General features: G+C 37.6%; 1 protein-coding gene across 2 annotated transcripts in view; it reads left to right on the plus strand.

The window, feature by feature from the left end:
* LOC109102888 (vascular endothelial growth factor receptor 3-like) overlaps positions 1-14244 on the plus strand; it is a 53853-nt gene that overhangs the window by 24715 nt on the left and 14894 nt on the right. For both annotated transcript variants that reach the window (XM_042769698.1, XM_042769699.1), the window contains exons 6-12: positions 1931-2073; positions 3686-3857; positions 3974-4091; positions 4414-4589; positions 5211-5376; positions 7692-7818; positions 8436-8544. In XM_042769698.1, the coding sequence (XP_042625632.1) occupies positions 1931-2073; positions 3686-3857; positions 3974-4091; positions 4414-4589; positions 5211-5376; positions 7692-7818; positions 8436-8544 (1011 nt within the window). The remainder of the gene's footprint in view (positions 1-1930; positions 2074-3685; positions 3858-3973; positions 4092-4413; positions 4590-5210; positions 5377-7691; positions 7819-8435; positions 8545-14244) is intronic.

The raw sequence follows: 14244 nt of genomic DNA on the forward strand, positions 1-14244 counted from the left end.
CCAGCTCTGGCTTCCTGTTTCACAGAAATATAAAGAGGAGGGAAAACAAAGCCCAAATTCCCATAATCATCCATCACAATGAGAAAAACCAAAGAATATATTTCTGATGTCCAGAAAAAGATAACTGAGCTTCACAAATTGGTGAAGCGGCTTTAAGAAAAGAGCTAGAGCAGTGAAAAATCCCATTTCCACCATCAGAGCAATAATTAAGAATTTCCAACCAACAGAAAATGTTACAAAACTGCCTGGAAGAGGACGTGTGTCTATATTGTCCTAATGTGCAGTGAGAAGGGGAGTTTGAGTAGCTAAAGACTCTCCAAGGGTCACAGCTGGAGAATTGAAGAAAATAGTTGAGTCTCTGGTTCAGAAAACCTTTAAAAAAATTGTCAAACAGAACCTATATCAACACATGTTGTTTGGGAGGGTTACGAGAAAAATTCTCCAAGCTCATTCAAAAACAAACTTAAGCATATTCAGTTATCAGCCATGACTGGAACTTCAAATGGGAATGGCTTCTATGATCAGATGAAACTAAAAAATGAGCTTTTTAGCAGCAAACACTCAAGATGGGTTTGGTGAACACAGAGAAAAAAAGTACCCAATGTGTACAATAAAATATACTGCTGTATTTTTGATGTTGTGGGCCTATATATCTGAACCCTACGGAAAATGAGAGGAGTGAACTGAAGAGGAGAAGCACCAACATGGAGCTGGGAATCTAAAGGGTCTGGAGTGATTCTGGATGAAGGAATGGTCTCTGATCTCTTGTCAGGTGTTCTCTAACCTCATCAGGCATTATGGGAGAAAATTTAGACATGTTAAAGTGGCAAATAAAGTCTTCAAAAAGTATTGAATAAAAGGGGGCTATTAATTGTGGCCAATGTGTATTAGAGAAAAACATTTATTTCATAATATTTCCCCCCATTTTAAATTCTTATTATCCAATGAAAGGATACATTTGTGTGAATTTTTTTTAAATGAAAGACCAAAAGGATTAAAAGTGTAGATGAATTTTCACAGACTTTTTTGATCATATTTACCAAGGGGGCCAATATTTTTGGCCTCGACTGTATGTGATGCTGTAGAGCCCACAGAGCATTACCATCCACACCGGCTGACCTCCTGAATAAATATGGCATTAGCATGTCTAATAAAATTCACCTAATGGCTTTGTTTGCTTCACTTGCTCTATTTGGGCCTGTTCAAACGTACAAATTACCAACAACTCACAAAGTCATAGTTGGGTTTATTGAGATTAATGAGGTTATTACTACTTACGCTGATCACACACACACACACACACACACACACACACACACACACACACACACACACACACACACACACACACACACAAACAGAAAGGGCCACAGTAAAGAATACCTTTTATTGAAACACGTCATTCAATGCCAGATCCTGTAATTTTACAATATTTTAACATTTGCTGAGAACACTTGTAAACTCAACACATAACACGGTCCGCATTGTTTGTGGTTCATACCTCAAATAATGTGGGTCAAATAATTTTTTAAAACAGTAAGACTGGCATTTTCACACAGAAGATTATAAAACTGGCCAAAATCAGTAACACTTTATTTCACAGTGTTCTCGTTACTACAGTAATAACAGTAAAGTACAATGCATAATTACAAGCAACTAACCCTGAACCAAACCCTGCTGTTAATTAATATTACTCAGTATTTATTTGTGTAATTACACTTCAACAAGGACATTGCTTACTCACTTAAGCGGTACTGTATATCAGTACATTAAAAAAAGCCCAGTGCATCTAACAACCACATAACAGCGCCCTGGCAACCACTCACAACACCCTAGTATCATTGAGGAGACAGCAATGCTACACATACTACATCCATGGATCCAATAACTTGAAAAGTGCTGACAAGTCCATGTTTGCAACACCCAACAGGACAGAAGTTTTATGAGTTCAAGCTGTTTCCTGAGGACTCGCCTGTGGAGCTGATGCAGGGGGAGGCTCTGGAGCTGAACTGCACAGCGCTGGTCGAGTTCAATACTGGTGTGGAATTCCAATGGGACTACCCAGGCCAGAAGGTAATTACCAGGCCACACTGCATATTTACAGTTATCAGAATAATCAACTCTTTCTGACTGAACTACAAAAAAGAACATGACTTGTCCAATTCAGAATAAATGGCCTTTATCTAATTAATTTGTGATGGTATTGGGCTGTGAACAAAAATGCAGCAGCTTTGGTGTGTTTGCTTTCTAAAGTAAAAAATCTCTGCTAATATAAGCAAACTGTCATATTCATCATTCTCCCACACTCATGTGCTTGTCTGTGGCCACTCATACATCTATCCAGTTATTATTTCCACTGTCTCAGTAGTCCAGGATTTCATTTCTGCATCAGCCTTAGATATGCATCTCTTGTGTACTGGAGTCATGCAATTCATGTTCAGGTCACATTTTGCCTAAAAAGTGTATTTTGCATAAAGAAATAAAGCGTATTTTTATTTTATTTTATGTATTTGTTTATTTATTTTTTTTTTTTGCATTATGTACAAGTACTTCTTTAGAACTGTATAAATCATGCATTTTTATGCATTAAAAATAAAATGTTAAATTGGCATAAATATTGGCACATTGCAAAAAATCTCAATGTTAGAAAAAATGGGCCTCTATTTCTTATATTTTATATATTCATATCTTATATTACATATATTTATAATATATTTCCGTAACACTATTAACTAATATTAACTAAGAGTTTTCCCTGAACAAACTCCTAATTTGCTGCTTATTAATAGTTAGTACAGTAGTTGTTAAGTTTAAGTATGGAGTGGATTCATGGGATAGTTCACCAAAAAAAGAAAATGTGATGTTTATCTGCTTTCCCCCAGGGCATCCAAGATGACTTTGTTTCTTCAGTAGAACACAAACCAAGATTTTTAGCTCAAACTGTTGCAGTCTATCAGTCTTATAATGTAAGTGGATGGGAATCATGGTTAAAAAATACAATAAAAAAATAAAATAAAATACATACACAAAACCAAATTAAACCCTGCAGCTCATGACGATACATTGATGTGTAAAGACACAAAACAATCGGTCTGTGCAAGAAACTGAACAGTATTTATATCATTTTTTTTTTTTTTTAACTCTGATTCATGCAGTGTCCGAACTGTTAGAAATCTTACTGTTAAAACTCATTAAACAGGGTGTAATTTAGTTTTGTTTGTGTATGTTTTTTTTTTTTCGTTTTATTGTATGTTTTAGCTGTGATTCCCATCCACTTACATTATATGACTGACAGACTGCAACTGTTTGAGCTAAAAATCTTGGTTTGTGTTCTACTTAAGAAACAAAGTCACCTACATCTTGGATGCCCTGGGGGTAAGCAGATAAACATCACATTTTCATTTTTGGGTGAACTAATAAGCAGCTAGTTAATAGTGAGAATTGGTCCTTAAAATAAAGTGCTATATTTCTTATATTTCGTTTAGACTTCACTGTGCCAGTATAACTCACAGTGATCTATAACTGTGGTATAGTCATTCTAGTGACCTTTCAAAATGAGGGAAAAGCTAGTTATAGGTGGTAGTATGTAGCATCTTAATTGGTGATGTCTCAAATACCAAGTGTACACAATAAGTACACAAAAGGCAGACCACTAATCAGATATTTTATGGCACTGTGCGGACAGGAGAACAGGCTGGCGAGTTTTCAATCTGTGCGTAACAGCCTGGACAAAGCCGCGGAAGCCTCTAGCATCCTCACAATCCGAAACGTTCATGTGGATGATAGCGGTTATTACACCTGCTCTGCCAGAAGTGTGGAGGCGAAACGAGAGCTTATTACTGTAGTCTTAGTTCATGGTAGGTAACAAAATAACTACACCTGTACTACTATAAATGGAAATATTATAATATATAGTTAAACACAAACCATAAATTACTGCTAATGTAACAGTTCTTCTTCCATAATTCCACAGAGAAACCTTTCATCAGGTTGGACTTCAGGAATGGATCAGTTATAGAGGCAAAAGAAGGACAGAAATCTGTCTGGCTGCCTGTGGAAGTGTCAGCGTACCCCTTACCAGAAACACAATGGTAAAAAGTCAAGCTACATGTCCAACATACATGAGCAACTTGTGAACCCTTTGTTTGCCATATAATCTGAATGTATTTTTTATATCAATGTAATCGGTCATCAAATTACATCATCTTGCTCCACTTCTGAAACAGCTTTGGCTGACCACCAGGCCCTCAAATAGAGACGTTTACCATCCAATAAATCCTTAAAGAATAAAATTTTTCTTCTTGATGAATGTCACATTATGGAAACAAAATGTCATGGACACGTTTCATCTTTAAAAATAGTTATGAATGTGCATATACTTATCCAAACACTATAACATCTATATGTGTGCAGGTATAAGAATGGCAAACTGATCACCAGACGGCCAGAGTTCAGCCGGTTTAGGGTCCAGCAGCATGGTCTGGAGATCAGGGAGGTGTGTAAGCAGGATGCTGGAGAATACACTGTGGTCCTGAAAAACACACGTGCAGCCCTGGAGAAAAGACTAAACTTTACTCTCATAGTCAATGGTAACTTTTTCAATGATGTTTATATGAAATATCTGCAGTTTTGTATTAGGTTGACCCATTATTAAATAGAAATCAGGGTTACTGTACCTTGGTGGTTAAAAATCTAAGCTGGAAACAGAAAGATTGTAGGTGCAGTATAATGATGATTCTTCAAGTGAATGAAGATGAAAATTAATGCATGAAAAACCTTCTTGTATATGCATTTTTCTTTTCCTGCACTATGGTGGAAGGTGGAAGCTAAAAAGCATGGACTAAAATTTTAAGACATCATGGCTGAGGTCGCTAAGTAGATACAGTACCGGTCAATGGTTTGGAATCATTAACATGATTCCACAGGTTTTAGAAAGAAGTCTCGTTGATACAAAATACAGTAAAAACTGTGATAATGCTAATTAATATTGCAATTTAAAATAACTTTTTTGTTCTGGTAGTTAGTAGTTGGTTCATGTTAGCTCAGGTTAGCTCAGGTAAATTTTGAAATTAACGTGAACTATGATTAATTAGTACGTTTTTATTGCTGGTTCATATTAACTAATTTAATTCACTAATGGTGACAAATGGAAACTTATTCTAAAGTCTTATAGTGATATTTGTCTTACATTTCTTGATTTGCATGGTTAGTTCCTCCTCAGATCCATGAGAAGGAGGCAGCAACACCTACTAACCCCTACAGGAGGAGCAGTCGCCAGACACTTACCTGCACCGCCACCGGGACCCCTCCAGCCACCATCACCTGGCAGTGGAGGCCGTGGAGCCCCTGCGGTCTCAACAGCACCCGCAGAACCCTGTAAGAAACCACTGGATCGACACGCCACATCTGACACATTTTCTGAATCATGCTAAAAACCAAGAATTCATGTCGTAGGGCTGAGAATTGTATTTATGCATTTAGCAGATGCTTTCATCCAAAGTGAATGTTGAGAGGTTAAGAGGTACTCCAAACATCTCAGGTCTCAGGATGTTGCCGCTCTGAAGGGATTTCGCTCCCAGTGTCAACACTGGATCAATGGGAGTATTAGTTGATCTGGCGAAGCTGTCGAAATCACTAGCGAATGTTAAACACCAGTGCTTGGGGTTCATGTTGAGTTCAGAGTGGATAGTCTTTGTCCCTTTTGGCAATGTGCCCACAGTCTCTTACTGGAGACGCTCTTTCCCGTGTTTTCAGGAGCCTTGTTTATTTTTCCTGCAGTAAAGTCGGAGTGTGCGGCGTGGTGGCAGCTTTTCTTCCTTGTTGACTGGAGATAAGGCAGCTGGGGAAGCTGGGGAGGTTAGGAGGGCATTAGGGATATTTATAGTGTTCAGCTTGGAGAGAGCACAGTGTGAAGGACAGAGGCCTGTCGTCTAAACAACAGGAAACACAGAGACAGATTCATTCAAGCATCCTCTGGCCCTGAAAGAGGACGCCTTGGATCTTCTCTGTGGTTTGAGTCGCTTCTAGAGTCTGGGGCAGAGGGATTGCACTATGGGCAACAACTGAATAATTCAGACAGGTCCAGAGAGAGCCGGAGGCGAACAGCAATTCCCATCTCACAGCTGAGGCCTAGAGTCCTTGATCACACTCTGACCAGCATTCAGAGTGCATTATATATTTATCAGCAGTTATTATTTCTTGATATCAGGCTGTGCGTTGTACTCTGAGGGTGTAGATATTAGCAACATTCCAAAACCAAGTGAGCCGCCTACCTAGACAGTTTTTAAAGCATTATATGGGTAATTCACAGCTGGCATGATGGGATTTTAATAAAAATTGGCTATGCAGTTGGCTATGCAATCTATGTCCTAAGCAGTTATTTATTTATTTTTTTTTTTTGGTGCTGCATGACTCATGCCAACTTTGCGTGTGTGGAAAGTTATCATGCTTGGTGTTAAATGTAGTTTCTCAAATTTACAGTACGTGCAAGTAACCATTCTAATTCTATGAAAATAGCAAAGTCCACATCACAACTATAACCTTAATGACACTAAGGAACTATATTGTTGGAATTGCTTACAAAATGATTTTCAAACATTAACAGGCAATTAAAATCAAAATATTGAACATTTAAGGCAGCAGAAGACAAAACTTCAGTGTGCACTTATAATGAATAGAACTTCTATCATCTATTGGTGTGAACAGTAATATAGATACAATATATTTTATCACTTATATAGTTAGCAGTGTATGTCCATAATGCATTGCTACTAGCTGAATGAATACAATCATAGAAGATTGCGAAGGGGTCAGGAGATATTATGAATATGCTGCTTTTTAAGATACCTTCTTAAGACAGCACTGTGAGTATCCTTGGCAGAAAAGGCAATCGAAGAATGCACTGCAACAAGCTCAGTGAAAAAAAATTTCCAAGATGGCAAGACAAGTCAAAAGATATGTTTTAAATATTGTAAACATGCTATATTTATTTTATTAAATTCCAATATATGTACCTTGGATACATATTTTTTGACTAAGTTCAGTACAGTGTATTCTGCAATTGCCTTCTTTTCAAAGGAGCACACGCAAATTGGGTAAAAATAATAATTTTTAATTAGATTAAATGTTTTTTTTTATATATATATTATACTTTATAAACAATATATTTATGACATCTCTTGCCAGTTTGGAAGTTTATTTTATTATTTCACTGCCTTATACTGTGTGTAAGGTTGGGAAAGGAGGGGAGGATGGATGATTCTAAGGGCCCTGGTCAGATTGGGAGCCCCCTGGAATGTGATTTCATTCAATACCATACCATGCTGTATGATGCCTTAAAATGCTTTCTAGGTAGACTGCTAACTATGTTTTGCAACAGACCCATTGTGTTAATTCTTTTAAATGGTTTTAAAGGCTAACGCTTGTGTGTGGCCTTCATTTGTCGTTCCTTACTTAGCTCTCATCACACACAGGAAGACAGACGCATCTAAAAGCTCTTCCTGGTGTGGGAACTGTCAATGTGTGCATCCTGCATCTGATATTCCCGCTCTCCCTCCCTTTTTCTCATTCCCACACAAACGTTAGAGAGTAATATTCTTAGAGTTTATAAATGCAATGACACTGATGTTTTGTCCACAGATATTTTGTAAACATGTTCAGTGGTATTCATAGTTGTGTTTATATTTTCACAGGGGTCGAAGGGGTCAACGAGACAAGATCCCCGTCTGTCAAAACTGGATAGGTTTGGATCCTGAAGACGCTGTCAATCCTATCGAGAGTATTGAAATTTTGACTGAGATGGTGGATGGGAAAGAAAAGGTTCGCTTCCTGTTTGAATTATTCTTATTTCCTGAAGGTTTCCCATGAATGTCCGAACCAAATTTATGTGCCCGCAACCTGAACCCTGAGTGTTTTATGTGCCACCAGATATCCGAAACTTGACATCTAGGGTGAGGGAGGTGGTGGTGGGGGGGGGTGGCAATGTGTTACAATTTCCACTTTCGAAATATTTAAACCCATCATCCAGTTCTTGCTTCCTGGATGGAGAGGGAATAAACACACATTAACACAGCACTCTCTTCCTGTTTTCTGTCACACCTGTGAGGTTATTTCCTGTGTGTGACCCTGGGAATAGGAGTGGCAGGGGAAAGAGAGACTAATACAGTATATAGCTTAAAGGGATAGTTCACCAAAAAGTAAAAATTCCGTCATTATTTATTTATTCTTACTGTATTTCATTCTGAACTTCTTTCTTCTGTTGAGCACAAAAAGAGATTGAACCCCACTGGATTATTTTTCAAAACATCTTCTTTTGTGTTCCACAGAAGGCAGTCTATACAGGTTTGTAACATCAGCGTAAAGAAATAACGACAGAATTACCTGTGATCCAAATGAAAACAAGTCAGTCTTTGAAATTATTTCTGTTGTTTCCACAGACTGTCAGCCATTTGGTTATTCAGAGCGCCAATGTGTCAGCTATGTACAAGTGCTCAGCAGAAAACAAAGTGGGAAGAGATGAACGATTGATCTATTTCTACGTGACCAGTGAGTTTCACCAACATTTTTGTGCCAAACAAAGATATGTGTATCTTCACTACACACAGCTTCCTGATGGACAAAATTAAATCCTGCCCTGCATTTTTTCTTGTTTAAGAAGCCGTCTCACTCGGATATATTTCACAATAGGGAAGAAAAGATGATCACAACTTCTGTTTCATGAAAATTTTAACCTTGAGTATTAACCATAAACTATAAAAAAAGGCTGTGTTATTTACAGTCAAAAAACAGCAGCTGTGGTTGGCAGAACTTTACTGTAAAGAAAATTTGGAAGCAATATTTTAACTTTTATAGGTTAATAAATAACAGTAAACAGTAATATATATATATATATATAATATATATATATATATATATATATATATATATATATATATATAATCTTATTATGAAATTAATGTTCTTTAGACTGTTTTTCTAATACACGCTGGCCACAATTAATGGCACCCTAAATCTGAGTCTTCTCCTATGATGCCTGGTGAGTTTGGAGAACACCTGACAAGAGATCAGAGACCACTCCTCAATACAGAATCTCCTCTTAAGTTTTCCATAGAGTTCAGGTCAGGGGAATAGAATTGCCATGGCAGAACATTTTGTTGAACCCATTTTTTGTTGATGTTTATTTTAGATCATTGTCTTAATGGTAGATCCAACCTTGGCCCATTATAGGATTTCCAGGATTTCTCAGGTTTAGATTTTTTATCTGTTGACTATTTTCTCCAATTCTCCAGTTGGAAATGGGAATTTTCATACAGCCACATTCTATTTTGTGAAGCTCAACAATCTTTTGCTACACATTAACAACTATATTCTTTGGTTTTACTTAGGGATGCAACAATACCAATACTGGTATCGGTATCGGGCCCGATACTGAGCTCCTGTACTCGTACTCATACTCATTTATGTTCAACCTAGGCATACACGACTTTCTGGCAAAGTGAATCTAGCAGCCTGGATGAAATGCGCTCGGCTGTACTACTTGTCTCTCTCATTCTGCACCAGTATAAATACATGCACGTGCTGCGCGTTTTGCTTGCTTGAGATTCTTTAAAATATCACAGCACTTTTCAGATAAAAAAAAGCACGTCTCAACTTAAAAAAAAAAAAACGACACTTCTATTTGTGAAAATATCACAGTTAGGAGATTTATAATGAGTGGTTCCCTGCATTGTTACAGCAAAGCGCGTGATTACAGCACTAAGCAGCTCTAATGCTATTAAATTAAAGATGATGAACCATAGAGCCAAAAAAAAAATGAACAAAGAAAGTAACAAAAACTTGTAAAATACATTTTATTTGGCATAATTAAGTGTGAAAATAAACGAAGGATGTAAAGTCAAACCAAAAAGACCAGATATAATTTCTGATCATTAAGGCTAAGGGTTGCCCGACTAAGTGTTGATAGTTGTTTAAATACTGTCATACTAATAGCTGTCTGAAATTTTTTTGTTTGATTGTAATCCATTACATTACCTTTCTATCAAAGTTATCTAACATTAACAAGCTAAATTTGTTCTGACACAGTTTAACTCTGAGTTCTTGTCATATTTTATTACCATCTTCTAAACTATAGAGAATAAACTGTGATAATGTGAGAAAGGATGAAGGTGTCTGAATAAATTTAGGTTTGACTGTATCTGTTTATTAAATGAAGTTAACCAGCTAACATTATGCATACTCTTTTGGTTTCTGTACCCCATATTTAAAAAAAATGTACAAATGCAATAAAAATATCGGTATCAGTGCTCGGTATCGACAAGTACCAAAAATAAAAGTATTAGTATCGGGCGAGTACTGGAAAAAGTGCTATCGATGCCTCCCTAGTTTTACTTACTGATGTATGATTAAGAGAATTTGGCCTTTGTGTTCCCTAGTATTTATAGTCCTATGAAACAGGAAGCCAAGGCTGGAGAATTTCATGTTCTTAAGCATGCTAAAAATTGTAAATCTGGATGAGTATATACTTCAGTATATTTTACTCATAATAATTTCTAGGGGTACCAATATTTGTGGCCAACGTGTCACATTTATTTCATTCCTTGTGACCACTAAAGCAAACCAACAATTGGCTGGATTTATGCCATTGGTTACAACGGTGCATGTAAATATTAAGGGTCCAGGCTGGGTGTAATAAATTAAGCCTTTCTTGCTTCTGTGACTCAAATGGTGGAGGGATGAAATCTTGACGTGTAACCAACTGGGTGATAGAGGAAGGCACATTCCGAGTATAGTCTAGTCGAAGGTGCAAGAAAACCAGTCCAGGGATAAACTCTACGTAGGAAGAGGCAACTGAAAGGGCCTGCAAATCATTTCCTCTCTTAAGCAATGTTAACACCAGTAACAGAACCATTTTCAGAGTCTGTACCAACACATGGTAGCCCTTCAGGTCTGGATATGTACTTTAAACCTAGAAGTTTAGCCCTCATCTCCAGGCAATTTATTGTAACATACATTTTTGTAAAAAAAAAAAAAAAAAAAAAAAAATTAAGCTCAGGAAGAATCTAAAAAGTTATTTTCCCCTAAACTCAATTTTTCTTCTTTTTTTTCACATTGTGGTTCTGGGCTTCCATACTTCTTTAACTGAGTATGCGATCTAATTCATCAGAGATGACAAATAAGAAACAGCATGGCAGGTGTTGATTCAAAAGTAGTGATGTTGCCACACACACACAGAGTTTAAAACTTTTACACGTTAGTTTTATTTTAAACACAATGCCGTAATCGAGATCTGGCAGCATTTTTCTACTTGGCCAAACAGTTGTCGGACAGCTTTTCTTGTGCATTAAAATCACCCATATGCCAACAAACCGATGAGACCAAAGAACAATAATCATAATACGTAGCGATACGTAGATGCATAGTGCCAAAGCTGCTGTGCATCCACTTAACAAGTTTTAACTGTAGCATTTTACAGTTATTTACAGTTAAAATTACCTAAAAAAAATCATTTTTACAGTCATGTCAAGTCAAGTCACCTTTATTTATATAGCACTTTAAACAAAACTGATTGTGTCAAAGTAACTGAACAACATTAATTAGGAAAACAGTGTGTCAGTAATGCAAGATGACAGTTAAAGGCTGTTCATCATTGAATTCAGTGATGTCATCATGCAGCTCAGTCCAGTTTAAATGGTATCTTTGCAATCATTTGCAATCAAGTCAGTGGTATCGCTGTAAATGATGTGTCCCCAACTAAGCAAGCCAGAGGTGATAGCGGCAAGGATTCAAAAATCCATCGGTGACAGAATGGAGAAAAAAACCTTGGGAGAAAACAGGCTCAGTCAGTGGGCCAGTTCTCCTCTGGCCAGATGAAAACAGCAGCTCAATTCCAGGCTGCAGCAAAGTCAGATTGTGCAGAGGACACAACAGGTTCCTGTGGTCTTGTCCCGGTGGTCGTCTGAGGGCTCATCTAGTTGTCCTGGTCTCCGCTGTCTTTCAGGGCTGTAGAGGTCCTTTCTAGGTGCTGATCCACCATCTGGGCTGGATACGTTCTGGATCCGGGTGACTGCAGTGACCATCTGACCTTGATACAGACTGGATCTGGTGGCTACGGTGACCTCGGAATAAGAGAGAAACAGACTAATATTAGTGTAGATGCCATTCTTATAACGATGTAGCAAGTACATCGGGTGTTATGGGAAGTGTTTCCGGTTTACCTAATTGATGCAGAAAAAAAATCAAATAAAAAGGATTTGGATATTAGAAGCGTATTAGTGTGTTGCGTGTAAACCAGGTTAAAGAGATGGGTCTTTAATCTAGATTTCAACTGCAAGAGTGTGTCTGCCTCACGAACAGTGTTAGGTAGGTTATTCCAGAGTTTAGGCGCTAAATAGAAGAAGGATCTGCGGCCCGCAGTTGATTTTGATATTCTAGGTATTATCAAGTTGCCAGAGATTTGAGAACGCAGCAGACATGGAGGAATATAATGTAACAAGAGCTCGTTCAAATACTGAGGTGCTAAACCATTCAGGGCTTTATAAGTAATAAGCAAGATTTTAAAATCACGGCAATGTTTAATAGGGAGCCAGTGCAGTGTTGACAGAACCGGGCTAATATGATCATACTTCCTGGTTCTAGTAAGAACTCTAGCTGCTGCATTTTGGACTAACTGGAGTTTGTTTACTGCAGCGTGCAGAACAACCACCCCATAAAGCATTACAATAATCTAACCTTGAGGTCATAAACGCATGGATTAACATTTCTGCATTTGACATTGAGAGCATAGGCCGTAATTTAGATATATTTTTGAGATGGAAAAATGCAGTTTTACAAATGCTAGAAACGAGAAATTTCTAATGAAAGATTGCTATCAAATAGCACACCTAGGTTCCTAACTGATGACGAAGAATTGACAGAGCAGCCATCGAGTCTTAGTCAGCGTTCTAGGTTTTTACATGCTGAGTTTTTAGGTCCTATAATTAACACCTCTGTTTTTTTCAGAATTTAGTAGTAAGAAATTACTCATCATCATGTTTTTTATATCGACTATGCATTCCGCTAGTTTTTCAAATAGGTATGTTTCGCCGGGCCGAAATATCCTAATGACAATGATGAATTAATAATAGTCAGAAGAGGATCTATGACTTCTGGAAGCACTTCTTTTAGGAGCTTAGATGATATAGGGTCTAACATACATGTTGTTGGTTTAGATGATTTAACAAGTTTATACAATTCTTCCTCTCCTATAGTAGAGAATGAGTGGAACTGTTCCTCAGGGGATCTATAGTGCACTGTCTGATGTGATACTATAGCCGGCGGCTGCATGGTTACAGTTTATCTCTAATAGTATCGATCTTAGAAGTAAAGTAGTTCATAAAGTCAGTTTAAAGACCGAGACATGAATACCTTAAAGGGGTCATATGATGTTGTATTTGGTGTAATGAAATGTGTTTATGCGGTTTAAGGTTAAAAAAAAAAACATTATTTTCCACATACTACAAATCACATCTCCCCCACTATGCCTCCCCTATCTGAAATGCGTTGATTTTTACAAAGCTCATCGTTCTGAAAAGTGAGGTGTGCTCTGATTTGCCAGCTATGCAGAGGCCGAATGCCTTAAGCGTGTGATGGAAATGTTACGCCCCTTACCATACTGTCATCCCGTGTCCCGGTCAGAACACCGGCATAACAAGACAAAAACATTAAAACCCATTATTAACAAGACATTTGTTGCATCCAGTGGGGATATAATTACGGATTATAATGACTTATACTGTCTTTTTACTCGTTGTGTTGCTGCGTAAACATAAAACCATGTCTGCATTTGTGATTGGAGAAACGGCAAACAACAAGTGCTTCTCTACACTGCTCAAAACTCGCGTTTGAATCATCAGTGGCAAATCCTTTAAATATGTAAACATACTTACAGACTGTGAGTCAGAACAGCCAGCACTGTAGTCTACTCTCCCAGGATCAGGAAACAGTCCTCTATAAAATGTGCTGCACACATCTGAATATTTGGGTTGAACTGTTCTGAAACAGTGTTGTAAGTACAACCTAACCACTGATTTCTAGTCGTGTCCTCTTTTGGAATACCAAACAAAGTATTTTCGCTTTCGCAACAAACACACAGTGTCTTCACAACATGGCAGCTGCGGAAGCAGCAACAATAAAGTTACGCCTTCTTTCTTTGCGTGAACATTTGTGCGGTGTTGAGCAAATCTTCCCACATTGTGACAGACATGTGGG

The sequence above is a fragment of the Cyprinus carpio genome, chromosome A14 (genome assembly GCF_018340385.1).
Source record: "Cyprinus carpio isolate SPL01 chromosome A14, ASM1834038v1, whole genome shotgun sequence".
NCBI classification, from domain to species: Eukaryota; Metazoa; Chordata; class Actinopteri; order Cypriniformes; family Cyprinidae; genus Cyprinus; species Cyprinus carpio.